Source organism: Odontesthes bonariensis, chromosome 14, assembly GCF_027942865.1.
Source record: "Odontesthes bonariensis isolate fOdoBon6 chromosome 14, fOdoBon6.hap1, whole genome shotgun sequence".
Taxonomy (NCBI): domain Eukaryota; kingdom Metazoa; phylum Chordata; class Actinopteri; order Atheriniformes; family Atherinopsidae; genus Odontesthes; species Odontesthes bonariensis.
In genome coordinates, this window is record NC_134519.1 from 22,131,409 (window position 1) to 22,145,695 (window position 14,287).

Sequence of the window (14,287 nt, forward strand, 5' to 3'; positions counted from 1 at the left end):
TAATTAAAAGTTTTGACACAAATATGAAAAGTTTTAGTGGCCTCTAGAACGTACAATCTAGGAAAAACAGTATCCAATCATTGTGAACGGACCGTTCACAATGATTGGATACTGATGCCGTCTATCAAACTGCAATCTGCTCCTCCCTCCCCCTCCTTCCCTCCGTGCTCTTACCCTGCTCCGTGAACGAATTATGTGTCCAGAAGCTTGGCAGAAAGCTAAACTAGAGCCAGCTTGGCTAGCACCTAGCATTATTAAACGTATAGTTAGCATATACTAAATACTAAATACAGCAACGATCGATGCTTGCTGTCAGAACAGCGCTCGTGCACCTTCGTGCTCGTGCACGTTCATGTACTCTAGAGGCGTGCCTTCGGGGGGAAAGTGAAGAAAAGGGTTGGGACTTTTTACCTGTGTATTTTCAAAATGCAGCTTCCTGGACTCAAAATCCAGGATCTCCTACCCTACTGCCGTTTGTCTTTGTAGCTGCTTTGTAGTGAAAGATGGTGACTGGTCCAACGCATCTGTACTTTGGCCACAAACACAGTCTGTCAAGGTGGAATCGCGTAATTGTGATCAGAGCATAGTGTTGGGAAGTCAAAGAGGGGGGTGCCCCACAATGAAAGGACCCCCTACCCCACTCTTTGTGCACGCCACTGTCTGTCACATACATACGGCATGATGTACTGTGATACATCATTGTCATTCAAAAACATGCCATTATTGTTTCATAATAACAAGTCTGTAGATTAGCTGAAAGTTTGTGGGTCGAGTGGATGGATGCAGGCGGTGCCCCGCAGGCAGCAGCAGAAGGCAGGCAGGCAGGCAGGCAGGCAGCAGGTTGGGCTGGGCTGCATGGGCTGGGCAGACCGCAGTCAGCGTATCGGCACAGAAAGAACCAGCAAGGCAGGGACACAGACGCGGAGGAGGGACCGTTAACCAGCAAAACAAACGGCGCTGACGATACCGAGCGGTACCGTCGTGACACCGCCTGTCGACAGCGTGGACAGAGTCCGGGGACAGCGTTTTCATCCCATGTATTTTTAGAAACAGGTGAGCTTGAGTTAATGGCAGCTCAGCGGCTGTTTTTTGTTGTTGGGTGGAAAGCTGTCACCCCGCCCGTCCAGCTAACTAGCGGATGATGCCTCTCCCCTCCTCGGCCTGGCTTTCCCGTCAGTCTCCCTCCTACAGCTGGTAAAATTAGTCCGCTTTGTATGAGATTTGACAGTAACTAGCTATTTGGTGGTATTGCTTTAATCCGGTGGCTAAATTCGATGCCTATATAAAGCTAACAAGTAGCTTAAGCTTCTTATGCTGTTTGACTTGTGGCTTAGAGCCAGTATTATGGGCTAACCATGTCTCAGGCTAGCTTAGCAGGACTGCAGTGCTTGTGCCTGATTATTTGCTGGCCCGTTAAAGTAGCTTTCTGGCTAGTTTATTTACAGCTGTTTGTGTGTAAATAAAACCTCGCCCATACGGCCAGATGAGCACGAATGTGTCAGGGAAAACTGACAGTTAAAAACGAAGTTGTATTGGGTGTTTTGTTCTGTGTGGACACAACACGTGAATGGCTGTGCATCATTTCAGGCTGTGTTAGATGAAGCAGTTTGTGACTTCACTAAAAATCGTTGCACTTCACATTTCGGTCAAATGTGATTGAAATGACACCACACCACCCCCAACCTATTCACGAGGAGAAATTCAATAGATAAAGCAATTGTGTTGTAAGTCAGATACTGAGTGTCCTGTGTCAGACTCACTGAGTTCATTTACATAAAGCACATTATAACAGCAGACTGGTCAGCTGGGATTTATAGCTTCATATGTGTGCTGTAGTTTTACTCCAGTTAGGAGACTTTTGTTCAGCACATTTGCTATGGTGACAGTGTATCCATTGGAATTTATTTGATTATTATTATTTTGAATCCCCCCCCCCCAAAAAAAATGAGACTTCGTGTCACATTTATACAGTTGTCAGTCAGTGCAGCTGCCCAGCTTCACTCCAGCATTTGAACGTTTCTTTGACTGTAATTGGAGAAACTCCAGATCTGAGAGATCAGACTGAAATCGACAGTCCATTCAAATATATTCATATTTTTACAATAGATGCTCGGCACGGGCAGAATCTGGTCGAAAGACACGACAGAACCCCTCAAACTCTTCTGACCGCTCTTTTGTCATTTGTGTTCTGATTCCTCCGGTCATCGGCAGTCCGTCGTCACCATGACAGCGGAAGAAACCATAAATGTGAAGGAGGTGGAGATCATCAAGGTGATCTTGGACTTTCTCAACTCCAGGAAGTTGCACATCAGCATGCTGGCGCTGGAAAAGGAAAGTGGCGTCATCAATGGACTCTATTCAGACGACATGCTCTTCCTCAGGTGATCAGACTAAACTTTCGCACTCCACAGTCTGGGTTTAGAAGACTTAAAGTAGAGCGGCACAAAATATCGAAAATGTGTATGTCTTTGGGATCTCAACATGCTAAGTATCGAAAGACTTTTTTTTTCTTTTTTTTTACTCCAAACAATGGTAGAATATAGACGTTTTTCTGAAGAAAAAGAAGAAAGATGGTAGGAGAAATTCTCGAGGACTTGGGAAAAGATCATTGATCACCTCCACCCTTCTGTCCTCATATTTATCAACCGGAATCGCAGCTGGAAGCACCGATGCTCCTTTCTTTAGCATTTAGATTAGCATTTGGGCAGCTCCTGTCATGGTTGAGCTGAAAACGCTAAACGACCAGACCCCAGGTGTCTTAAAGAGGGCTGCGTTCCCCTTAGTGGAGGTTCTGATTTTGAGCATTGTTCTCAAACTAACCGGAAGTGGAACCAAGCTCTAATGAATACGTCTGAGCTTCACTTTATATCCTCAACATCGCCACAACATGTAACATTGATGTTGCATGTTTTCCAAACTTTTGTGCGGCCATAACTTACAGTTTCAGTTCCGTGAAGCAGAAACAGGTGGCGAACAAACTCCAGCCTTAAGTTTAGCGTTTCCGACTGTATTCGCCACCCTAAAGATTGCTTTACACTGCACACCTGTGATAGACGTGAGCCAATGATGTGTCGTATCACTTCTACGCAGTGTTTAATTCCCCTCTGCGGCGGCGCATCTTGTCACGATAAATCTTTTTTCAGAAAATCAGGAAAAAAGCAGGAAATCAGAACATTCAGAAAGGTTTTTTTTTTTTTCCCCCTCCGACTGTTACGACTCTGCACACGTGTGTGATGGAAAGTAAGGCAACGGTTTTCGTTTCCGTTTCAGGCAATTGGTCCTCGACGGCCAGTGGGATGAGGTCTTGCAGTTCATTCAGCCTTTAGAGGGCATGGACAAGTTTGATAGAAAAAGGTGAGCTCGTTTCACTCTTTAATCTTTGAGGACGTGACTTTTAGTATCGATTGTAAACAAACGTTCTGGATGTTGTGCGCAGGTTTCGTTACATCGTCCTGAAGCAGAAGTTTCTTGAGGCTCTGTGTGTGAACAACGCCATGTCTGCCGAAGACGAGCCACAGCACGTAAGTTCAAACGCTACAATTAAAGAGACTGGTTTAGGAGGCTTAGATAACTTCAGCAACACCTCACAACTAGACTTGGATCTCTCTACTTTGTAAGAGCGCCGCTGCTTTGTCTTGTAATTTGGGGTCATGACGAGAAGACCACTGCTGTCTTTATTCGCTCTGTTGTACGGTATCACACACGCGTGAGTGTTGCTGGATCAATAGTGAAATAAGTTGGCATCAAAATTAACCCAATATGGCAATAAAAGTTTGACTTATTACACAGATGGAGAGCTCAAATCTAAATGAGACTATTTCAAACGAGTATCTGGCTTGATCAGGATCATTTTCAAAATAACAGCCGATATATTATACTTTATATTGTATTATATTATATTATATTATATGTACTAATGCAAAACTTTCTGAATTTAAGAATTGGTCTTTCTCTGCCTTTCATGACTCAATCATTTGGAGTGACAAATTGTCACACAAAACGAATGACGGTGTGACTTTGCCTTTAGCTGTTGGATGTTGTTGCGGACATGCTTCAATGTTTTCTAACATTTTATATATCGGCAGATGAATCCATATTTGAATCGGTGCCAGTTGCCCGGATGGATTGTTGCAGCTAGTATTAAAGTGGATGTTTTCCATGTGTTGCATAAATGTCAGAGCATAAAATACTGACTTCAGCGCTGGTGGCAACTTAGTAATAAATGCTTGTACAGGCTTCAAAGTGTGTTAGATTACTAATGTTCTCTGTTAATGCCAATGAATAGATATTTCACTTTCTAAATGCTTAATAAATATGACTCACTGTTTCAGACAGACAGTTGCAAAACTCACTTTACTTCTCCGTTCATGGTCTTTGTCTGTGGAGGCAGCTTCCAACACAGTCAGAGCTACATTATTGTTTCCTATCAATTGGATTAGCTCGGATACTTGGTTGTGTTCTGTTCAACATGATTTAGTACACAGCTTCAGGCGTTAGGTGAAGAAGCTTCCCCTCTTGTTGTGGAAGCTAGCATGCATACCTTGCCAGTATCCTCCCGGAGTGGAATGTCCTTCAGTTCTTAATCCAGATTAGGTACCGCTCTGCTCCTGTATCAAAACATCATCCACACGACTGCCAGGATCTGGGGCTTCTAAGGACAACCTTTTGTAAGATCTGTTGTTCAAGTCACCTCTCAGTGGTGTTGATGTTGTGGCTGGTGTATATTTATTGTTTTTCAGTTGGAGTTCACCATGCAGGAAGCAGTCAAGTATCTCCACGCTCTGGAGGAGTTCTGCCCCACTAAAGATGACTACAGCAAACTGTGTCTGCTCCTCACACTGCCACGCCTCACAAACCACGCTGAGTTCAAGGTGTTTTATTCTTGAATTTATCCTCCGTTGTCTTATTGTTTTTTTTACCTTTGTTTGAAATGTGAGTCACCTGTGCAGGTTTACGTCAGTTAAAACAAAGATTTTCGACTTTCGCCTGGTTGTTTTGCTGAAGGTTTGCTTTTGTCTGAACGTCTTGATTTTTTTCCTGTCAGGACTGGAACCCGAGCACGGCCAGGGTGCAGTGTTTTGAGGAGGCCTGCAACATGGTGGCAGAGTTCATTCCTGCGGACAGGAAGCTGAGTGAGGCTGGGTTCAAGGCCAGCAGAGATCGACTCTTCCAGCTGCTTCTGAAGGGAGTCCTCTATGAGTGCTGTGTGGAGTTCTGCCAGGTGTGCACAGTGTTTCCCACACATAGACTAATTCGTGGCGGTGCGCCACAGATTAAACACCGGCCGCCACATATTGTGTTTCGTTATTATTTTTTTTTAACGCTATTTAAAAAATACTCTTATTCGTTAAGCTGCATTTCCTTTCCCTGCTCTACCTCCGTCTCTCTGTCCCTCGCGTCTCTATCGCATAGCCTACTCACACACACAGCCCCTCCCCTCCGTGCTTCCCTGGAAGCTTGGAAGCTTGCTAGCTTCAGCGTCGCGTTAGATTAGCTCAACCGAAAGAATTCACGAAAGGTTGGTATCACGTGCACCTTTATAAAATCACACATTAAAAAGTCCTATAAAAATATTTTATATTTTTAATACAATGTTGTCCCGTCCCGTCCCGTCCCGTCCCGTCCCGACCCATAGCAAACAAGCGATTAAGCCTTCTTTATAAAGTTAACTAGTCGCAAGTTTGCCGGAAAAAAAAAAAGAAAATGTAGTTGGGTTTGTCGAGGTCTAAACACTAGCAGCTGTGAATCAAATAAAGTAGGTTTTTTAAACTCTTACACTGAATGTTTGCTGCTTCAATCCAGATGAGTATTGAAAAAAATTTTCCGCGATTGAAAAAGAGACGTGCGTGTTGAGGATGAGGACCAGCCTGAACCGGAGGTATCAGTCTGAAACAGCTGAACAGTCCGACCAGTGTAATTAGCTATGTTATTAATTTGTTTACAATGAAGATGTGAAAATCTGCAGATAAGCCGCACCTGTGTCACCCACCGTGACACAGGTGTCACACATCCTTACGTCCCCCATAATTTTCCTTGATGGAGAAATTATCCAGGTTCTTAAGTCCCAATGTGACATATATGTCACATTACAGATCTCTGACAGTGGGGGGTGGTATTTTGGAAACAAATTCTGAAATGGGTTCTATGTGGTCTATTTAGAATTTTAATTTAAGTAGAAATGGGTCTGGGTTCTTATGGGTTAATACAATAAAGTTCTGTGAGACCAATTATTAACGAAGGAATTATTTTGAAGAATTTTTTACTCCCCCCCCCCCCGTGGCCCACCACCACCACACATTGCCTTCACATCTGTGGGAAACACTGGTGCACTTCTAAAACTAAATAAGTGAATAAATACTTTAACCTAAACTCATTTCTACCTTGTTACTGCTTGTTAGCTAGCTTATATATGAGTCACCTTGATAGCACCTTGAGGTATTCCATTTTGAGTGAAATGCTTTTGTGTGCAGAGCAAGGCGACGGGTGAAGAGATCACAGAGAGTGAGGTCCTCCTGGGTGTGGACATGCTGTGCGGTAATGGCTGCGATGACCTGGACCTGTCTTTGCTCTCCTGGATGCAGAACCTCTCCCACAGCGTTTTCTCCTGCGCCTTTGAACAGAAGCAGCTCAACATACACGTAGACCGCCTGGTCAAGCCCGCGAAGACCGGCTACTCTGACCTCCTCACCCCGCTGATCAGCAAACTCTCGCCGTACCCCTCCTCCCCCCTCCGCCGCCCTCAGTCCGCTGATACGTACATGTCCCGCTCCTTGAACCCAGCATTGGATGGCTTGTCCTATGGGCTTTCTGGTCAGGATAAGCGAGCGAGTGGTGGGGAGGTAGCGCCGGGTAAAGGGGTCTCTCCAATGTCTCATTCGTTTGCCAACTTCCATTACCCTGGAGCAGGAGGGCAGAGCCTGAGCAGGAGTCTCATGATGGAGAGCTCCGACTGCCACAGCATCTTTGAGGAATCGCCTGAAACGTAAGAGCTGAATTAGAGATGAAACCCGTTTCTGTTTTGTCTTTAAATCCTCCCCCCAGAGACACTAAAGGAATGAGCACAGTGGTGGTTTAGATTTAGTTTTTATGTCGCTGTGTTTTCTCTGTGTAGGTCAAGGACAGACACACCTGTGGATAAGATGATGAGTTCAGGTGGAGTTCAGAACACGCGTCCCGCTTCAGCTCCAGGCGAGGACGCACCGTCAGGTGGCCCTGCTGAAAAGAATGAGGTAAAGGCCACTGACGAGGTTTCCATACACTTGCAAAGCAAGTGTAAAAACAGAATTTTAAATCGGACACATTTTCATTAGCTGGTTTGAAGCGGAAAAAAACGTGGGAGCATAGAGTCTACCGAGGGTGGCGTTATAGGGTATATTGCCAGTGTTTGTAATTTAGTAAAAGAAGTAGATGTTTTAACCAGAAAGAGAAAAAAAGCCATAACAACTGCGGTGGACATCCACAAGAGGAAAGGAGAGAGCTCTTCTTCAGGAAGTGCTTTAATCTCAGTGAATATCTGGAATGATCTATCTGGGAATATGCCAGTGTCTCCTGTGAGCAGTGTTGTTTAAGTTCACACTTTACGAGAACTGGTCCGTCAATAGTTCAAAAGTTCTGTCAACACAGATTAAAACTGAATTCTGAGTTCATCAGATCGAATCATTCTTGGTGGCAGTGGAGGACAATGCTGAGGAGAGTCGGTGAACCTGTAGCTGTCAGCACCAAGTCCAAAACAAAAGCTAAACATACAGGAGCTCTCCTCTGGCTTTCTGCTCTGCACAGGCATCTATTACATCCTTGCGATTCAGCTAATGGGCCTTTTTTTTTTCACTCCTTTATAGTTCTTCTGAAACCTCCTTTTGTTTGAATGTGCTACTTGTTGTCTATTTCTGTCATGCCCTCTGCTGCTAGGGGTTCTGCGCAGTTGAAACAAGTCTGTAATTGTCCTTGCACCGTTGCTTTAGGTCTATAAACAGTATTTAAGGTGGTGATCGGTGCAGAATTCACTGCAGAGTGCGCGCCTGCGGGGCGAATGCAGCCACAACTCGGCATGACACGCTGCTCAATGCTGTGAAGGAGAGTTTCACTCAATTCATGTTTATCAATTAAAAAGCTGCTTCATTTAGTTTTTTTTTCTGTTTTTACTGTTGCCGTGGAATTTTTCTTCTTCACATCTCAGGTGACCCCAGGTCGGGGGTGACATGGGGCTGGAGAGCCCAGGGGCTCATGTTGCCTGTAAACACGTTGTTAACAGAGTATATGTGTCTGACTGCCTCATGGTTTCTATTCTGGGCCCCCTTGTGCTTTGCGCTGCTCTCCCCATCACCCTGGAGACCCATGAAGAGGTTAGGGAGAGAAGCAGTCTTTGGGGCCTCTGTGATCTCACTGTCACGTCCCTGCCCCCACTTTCTGGTTTTCCTGTCCACCCTCTACCCCACCCCACCCCACCCCCCGGGGCTGGCACTAGGCCAGTGTGCGTCCTCTTTCCAAACATCCAGTAAATCTATTCCCATCAGATTGTTAGGGCAGGACACAGAGGACAGAAGAGGGAAGTGACCTGTCCTCAGCTCTCAGTCTCGCCCTCCTTCCTCCTCTAATACCCGAGCTGACAAGAGTGAGGAGGAGAAGGGTTCACATGACCACAAAGCTGCCGTCGGATAGCGTTGAAGCTCCTGATCGAGCCTCGCTCATTTGAAATGTTTATAATAGTATTTTAAGCCATCAAACAAAAAACAAACAAACTTTTGCTTCTTCAAATGAATGCAACAGTAGAATATAATCATAAATAACCAGAGAATTTGAATGAATCTGTCAGTTGTCATGAAATCATGAAATCTTCATAAATTCTCTTTTTTATCAGCATTTCTACTGTAACTGTATATCGTCTTCTTATAAGGGCCATTAAGATTATATATAAACAATTTAGATTTCTGAAAGGGTTCAACCCCCCCCCCCCCCCCCCCTGTCATTCCAGTTCAAGTATAACCCAGCAAGTGTGTTTATAACAGAGGAAGTATTTTTCTTACATAAAAATGGATGTGCTTCTCTGGAGCACGGCCAGTTTACCAGCACTGCGTTTCATCCCCAGCTTCGTGACTCAACAGAGAAGTATGAGGAGTATTATCGCCAGCGTCTGCGTGTGCAGCAGCATCTGGAGCAGAAGCAGCAGCAGAGGCAAATGTACCAGCAGATGCTGCTGGAAGGAGGGGTCCAGCAGGAGCCCCCGCCCAGCGAAATGCAGAACAGCCTCACAGAGAAGTTCCTCAATAGGTACAGACACAGCAATAACACCTGAGACTGGCAGGACTCAAACGTGTATTTGTGTTCCTAACATTTAGGGCAGATGTGAAACGTAAGGTGAAGGGGAAAAAAAGATTCTAAGTCGGGCTACTTTGGGCATTAAGCATGTTAATTATTGAATGGCTTTCAGTATGGTCAAACAATAGAGGAGCAGCTGTCAGAAAACATAAAGCTGACATGTTAAACCCTGAGAATGATGGGTCCCATGTGGTTTTTTATTATAGTCACTCCCCCCCAGCCTGCACGGCACCATCTGCTCTGATGGGCTGCATCTCATGTTTATCATAGTTCTGCACAATATTGAACCCTGTCAAAACTAGCATAATCCTGCATGCATCCTGCCACATCAGCATTCTCTCAAACCACCACGTCATTACATTTGGCTGGAATACAATGAATAAAATGAGGTAGGAAAACAGTTTGTTTTCTTTTCCTCTTTCAGCAGGACAAAGGGCCTTTGATTTACATTTCCTCCCAGTCCTCCCTCTCCACTACATCTGTTGTCCTCTGAATAATTGCCTAGGGTTGCCATGCATAATGACATCATTATTTCTGTTTCCTTTGGTCCCTTTTCTTTAAGTTTGAACTAGATTTCACTAACATGTCAGCCCAAAAACAGCCTGTTGGAAAAAGCTCAAATGCCTTTTAAAGGAAAAGAGAAGAATACTAAAAGAAAGAGTCCAAAAAAAACGTCATTATGGATACGAGCTCTCATATGTCTGTGCTTGTAATTGTTGGTTCAGGTCCATCCAGAAACTGGAAGAGCTCAACGTGGGGATGGAGAATTTAGGAGAAGAGGTGAAGTCCTTGGCCCAGCAGTGTAATGGCAACGGGAACACGCCCACCTCAGAGGACAATAACAATCCTCCATCTGTGACCCCGGAGCAGAGCCGGACCCAAGGGGAAGGGTTGCTCAGCAGCACCCCGCAACGCACCGTGGGAGGTCGGGTGGTCCCGCCTCCAAACGAGTCCCCCGTTGTCTCGCAGAGGTTGGTGTGAATTCTTTTTGCTTTTTTTGCACCACAGTTTTGTTGAATGAGACGATGACTGATATTTCCTGTTTGTTGACAGCGAGCAGAAACCAAAAAGTCAACCTGGAGATTCTCCTGGATCTTTATCCCGAAGCAAAGAGGTAAGAGGTGCACAAGAAACAGCATGACAGGGCAGAAACAAATCCGGTGCAGAAAACACAATTCCATCAGGCCTGCTGTTAATAATTTATGCTTGGATGATCTTCACAGTCTGACTCAGTTTAGATCCACAGTTCTGTGAGAACAGTAATTATGCAGCACACCTTGTCTCTGATCCGATTGTAAAGCTAACTCTCCACGAGACGATGCACAGTAATGATACGTTGGTATTGTGCCAAGCAGATTTTATTGGTTGCTATATGAACACGTATATATATATATATATATATATATATATATATTTTTTTAAATGTGTTCTCAGGATGACAAACCAAAAAGCCTGTTTGTACCGGTGCATACTTTGGAGGACACTCAGGCTGTGCGAGCTGTTGCCTTCCACCCGTCTGGAACGCTGTACGCTGTGGGTTCAAACTCTAAAACTCTACGTGTGTGCGCATATCCAGAAACACTGGACACGAGGTAAGCTGTCGATAATCAGCTGAAGAGCTTCATTTTAAAAACAGCTTCAGGGGAGACTCGTTGAATGGAAGTGGAAAAAAAAATCATGACTAATGACTTTTATGAACTATGGACAGACTTTTTTTACATGTAGCCTTACTTCATGTTAAACAACAATATTTTTCCACCTTGGCTCACTTTAGTCTTTAGTTTTGTTTCTATCCAGATGTTTTGAGTCCAAATTGAAAATAATGCATAAAAACAGCTGGATGGAAACAGTTGAGATGTTGAACACTTGACAAAGGTACAATGGAAAAGGGTTCATTGACTCTACAATGCACACTGGGGTGTTGGAAAAAGAAAAAAGAAAAAAACTATTTCTTTTGGTGATTTGATCAGCATCTTTTTTTGCCCCAAAGTTTGGACACGTCTGTTACTGTCGTTAAGCACGTTTTTCGTTTTCCTCCTCTCTCCATTTTTCCTCTCTTCAGCGAATCGAGTCCAACGAAGCAGCCGGTCGTTCGCTTCAAGAGGAACAAACACCACAAAGGCTCCATCTACTGCGTGGCCTGGAGCCACTGCGGGCAGCTGCTGGCGACGGGCTCCAACGACAAATACGTCAAAGTCTTACCTTTCAGCGCTGAGACATGCAACGCCACAGGTGGGGCCGCTCTGCAGGGTTACCCGATGGCCGTCGAGTTTGGTGCAGTCGGGATTCTAATTTTTGTGCCTCCGTGCGTCCCAGGTCCAGACCTGGAGTTCAGCATGCACGACGGAACCATCAGAGACCTGGCCTTCATGGAGGGTCCAGAAAGCGGAGGAGCCATCTTGATCAGTGCTGGAGCAGGAGACTGTAACATCTACACCACCGACTGCCAGAGAGGACAGGGGCTGCACGCCCTCAGCGGACACACAGGTACGCCCACTGATTCAACCCTCCACCCGAGCACAAAGCGAGGAGTCCAACAGAGAAATATGCGTACAGACAAGTGAACAATGTATCGTTTCTGTCCAGGTCACATTCTGTCTCTTTACACGTGGGGAGGCTGGATGATTGCCTCCGGTTCTCAGGACAAGACGGTGCGCTTCTGGGATCTCAGGGTGCCCAGCTGTGTGCGGGTGGTGGGAACTGCTTTCCACGGCTCAGGTATGGATCACGCCTCGTGGGCTGTGAGTTTCACCTCCATAACGCTCTTCACACAGACTTAGAGGCTGTGAGCAATACATGAAACCAGAAGCAGCACTACGTGGACAGTTAGTGCATATTATTGAAACGGATGCTGATGATGACTATAAATCAGAACAGATACTATTTGTAGTGAAATAGTGATTCATACAGCTACACCCACGTTTTTTACCATACAGGCAGTCCCGTTGCCTCGGTAGCAGTCGATCCAAGTGCCCGTCTCCTAGCAACGGGACAGGAAGACAGTGCCTGCATGCTGTATGACATCAGAGGAGGACGGATCGTCCAGGTGTACCGGCCGCACAGCAGCGACGTTCGGTCCGTCAGGTTTTCCCCCGGCGCTCACTACCTGCTTACTGGTTCCTACGACACAAAAGTCCTGGTCACCAACCTTCAAGGTACGTCTGTGAGCCAGTAAGAATAAAATCCTCCACTGTGGTGTGTAGGATTTAGTGTGGCAACTAACTTGACTTCTTCGAAGTGATTATTTCCCTTAATTATTTCCCTTTACTCACAGACTACTAAAACCGAAAATGGGCTGTTTCTCAACTTCAGTTTTTCATGTCTTGTTTTCTGTTGAAAACCAGAGTATCATATGTGCAGGACAAAAAAGAAAAAGTGGTGCGAAATGGTTGTGTTGTTATGTACTTTTGTGTAAGTGTATGTGTAGTGTAACGGTTCCCTGTCCTCTGTTGCTAGGTGACCTGACCAAACAGTTGCCTGTGACTGTGGTGGGAGAGCACGGCGACAAGGTGATTCAGTGTCGATGGCACACACAGGACCTGTCCTTCCTCTCGTCTTCGGCTGACCGCACTGTCACTCTCTGGACACACAACCCTTAACGCGCCCACGCACACAAACAAGACAACTAGTTGCTAGAATCGGAAACACACACGCACATTCCCCTTTCTCTGTAAAACACCCGTCGTACCCTTTCGCCACACTTCAGTTGGAAAAAAAACCCACTTGCGCACACTCGCACGCCGGTTTCACAAACAGGTGAATGAGCCCTTGGTGTCTGTAGGACACCAGTTGGATATGCATCTGGGACACATCAGAAGCACATGTTCTCCCCTCTCTGGACATCTCTCACCCCGATTGTTGCAATGCTGAGGTTTAAAATTGCTGGATTGTCCACTACTCTCAGTACACGCCTCCATTTTCACCCCCCCCCTTACGAACACCCATCATTCACTGCATGTCTGTGTGAGGTCACTGAGGAGTTGTGGAGGTTAACAGGACAGGAGTGCGTTGTTCATGATGGTGCCTTCCTTGAGTTATCAGTTTCCGTAACAACAGTGATACTGTGGTAATCTTTTACGATCAAGTTCCAAGTCGTTTTGAAACGTTGTCCATTCCTTCTTTTGCATCATTTTCTCTCGGCTGATGTAAATGCTGCTATTGTGTAGAAAAAAGAACAAAAGCTCGTGTAAATGTCAATTTTACGTGGTGAGCTTTTCATATCCGGAGGCTGAGTCTGTGGAGACCCTCATACTCTCTGTTGATCCCCCGCGGGACGTCTAATGCTACTGTATCAGCTGCAATGCTACGACTCAAAAATGTGTTAATTAGCTGGTGCATTTGTTCCAAAATAGTTTTTGTTCATTTAGCTGAAGCTGTTAGTCTCTTGCAGTGGCTTGTTTGCAGTGGAAGACCATTATTAACTCAGCATCAAAGGGAAATAGGAAAAAAAATAAATCACTTTTGGTAGGGCACCCCTACATTGAGTTAATGCTGTTGTGGTGTAATAACAGTAGGTGGCAGACTTCCACTACCAAGAGTCTAACCATATGCACAATGAAATCTGGATGAAGGAACGGGTGTTTTTCTTATTTATTTAGAAACTGTATTTGGGGCATATAAGTTATGTTGTTTTATTTTCCATGCGCACTTTGTCTTTTAACATTTTCTTCTAATATTGATTTACTTACAGAGATGCATATTTAAGTTTTTATCTTGATGTAAAGTATATATTGTTTTCAGAAATGAGGCCAAACTAATACGAACATAGCTGTATTTATTTCATTGCGTTTACGTATATAGTTACTTGTTTTTGAAACGCTAGCGGCTCTTGTATTTAAGCCTTTCTAATTCTTGTTTTTAAAAAAAGTGACTTAAATTAATTCAAGCTAACCGAAGTCTGTTTGCTGGTACGTTCAATAAAGTGTCTTTTACAAACCGTTCCGTTATTTGTACGCGAATGCAGCAAGTCCAG

The 14,287-nt window shown here is 44.9% G+C and overlaps 1 protein-coding gene across 2 annotated transcripts; it reads left to right on the plus strand.

The window, feature by feature from the left end:
- Nucleotides 1-804: 804 nt before the first annotated feature.
- wdr47a (WD repeat domain 47a) lies at nucleotides 805-14,250 on the plus strand. Of its 2 annotated transcripts, none has more exons than XM_075483565.1 (17): nucleotides 805-1,053; nucleotides 2,212-2,381; nucleotides 3,271-3,354; nucleotides 3,437-3,521; nucleotides 4,740-4,871; nucleotides 5,045-5,221; nucleotides 6,471-6,982; nucleotides 7,112-7,229; nucleotides 9,086-9,267; nucleotides 10,041-10,286; nucleotides 10,369-10,429; nucleotides 10,750-10,907; nucleotides 11,378-11,547; nucleotides 11,632-11,802; nucleotides 11,902-12,033; nucleotides 12,252-12,470; nucleotides 12,772-14,250. In XM_075483565.1, the coding sequence occupies exons 2-17, from the start codon at nucleotides 2,224-2,226 to the stop codon at nucleotides 12,912-12,914; spliced, it is 2,748 nt and encodes a 915-aa protein (XP_075339680.1). In that variant the 5' UTR covers nucleotides 805-1,053; nucleotides 2,212-2,223; the 3' UTR covers nucleotides 12,915-14,250. The 2 variants fall into 2 exon arrangements, with proteins under 2 accessions (XP_075339680.1, XP_075339682.1); XM_075483567.1 differs by lacking the exon at nucleotides 805-1,053 and adding an exon at nucleotides 1,093-1,194.
- The last annotated feature ends 37 nt before the right edge of the window (nucleotides 14,251-14,287 follow it).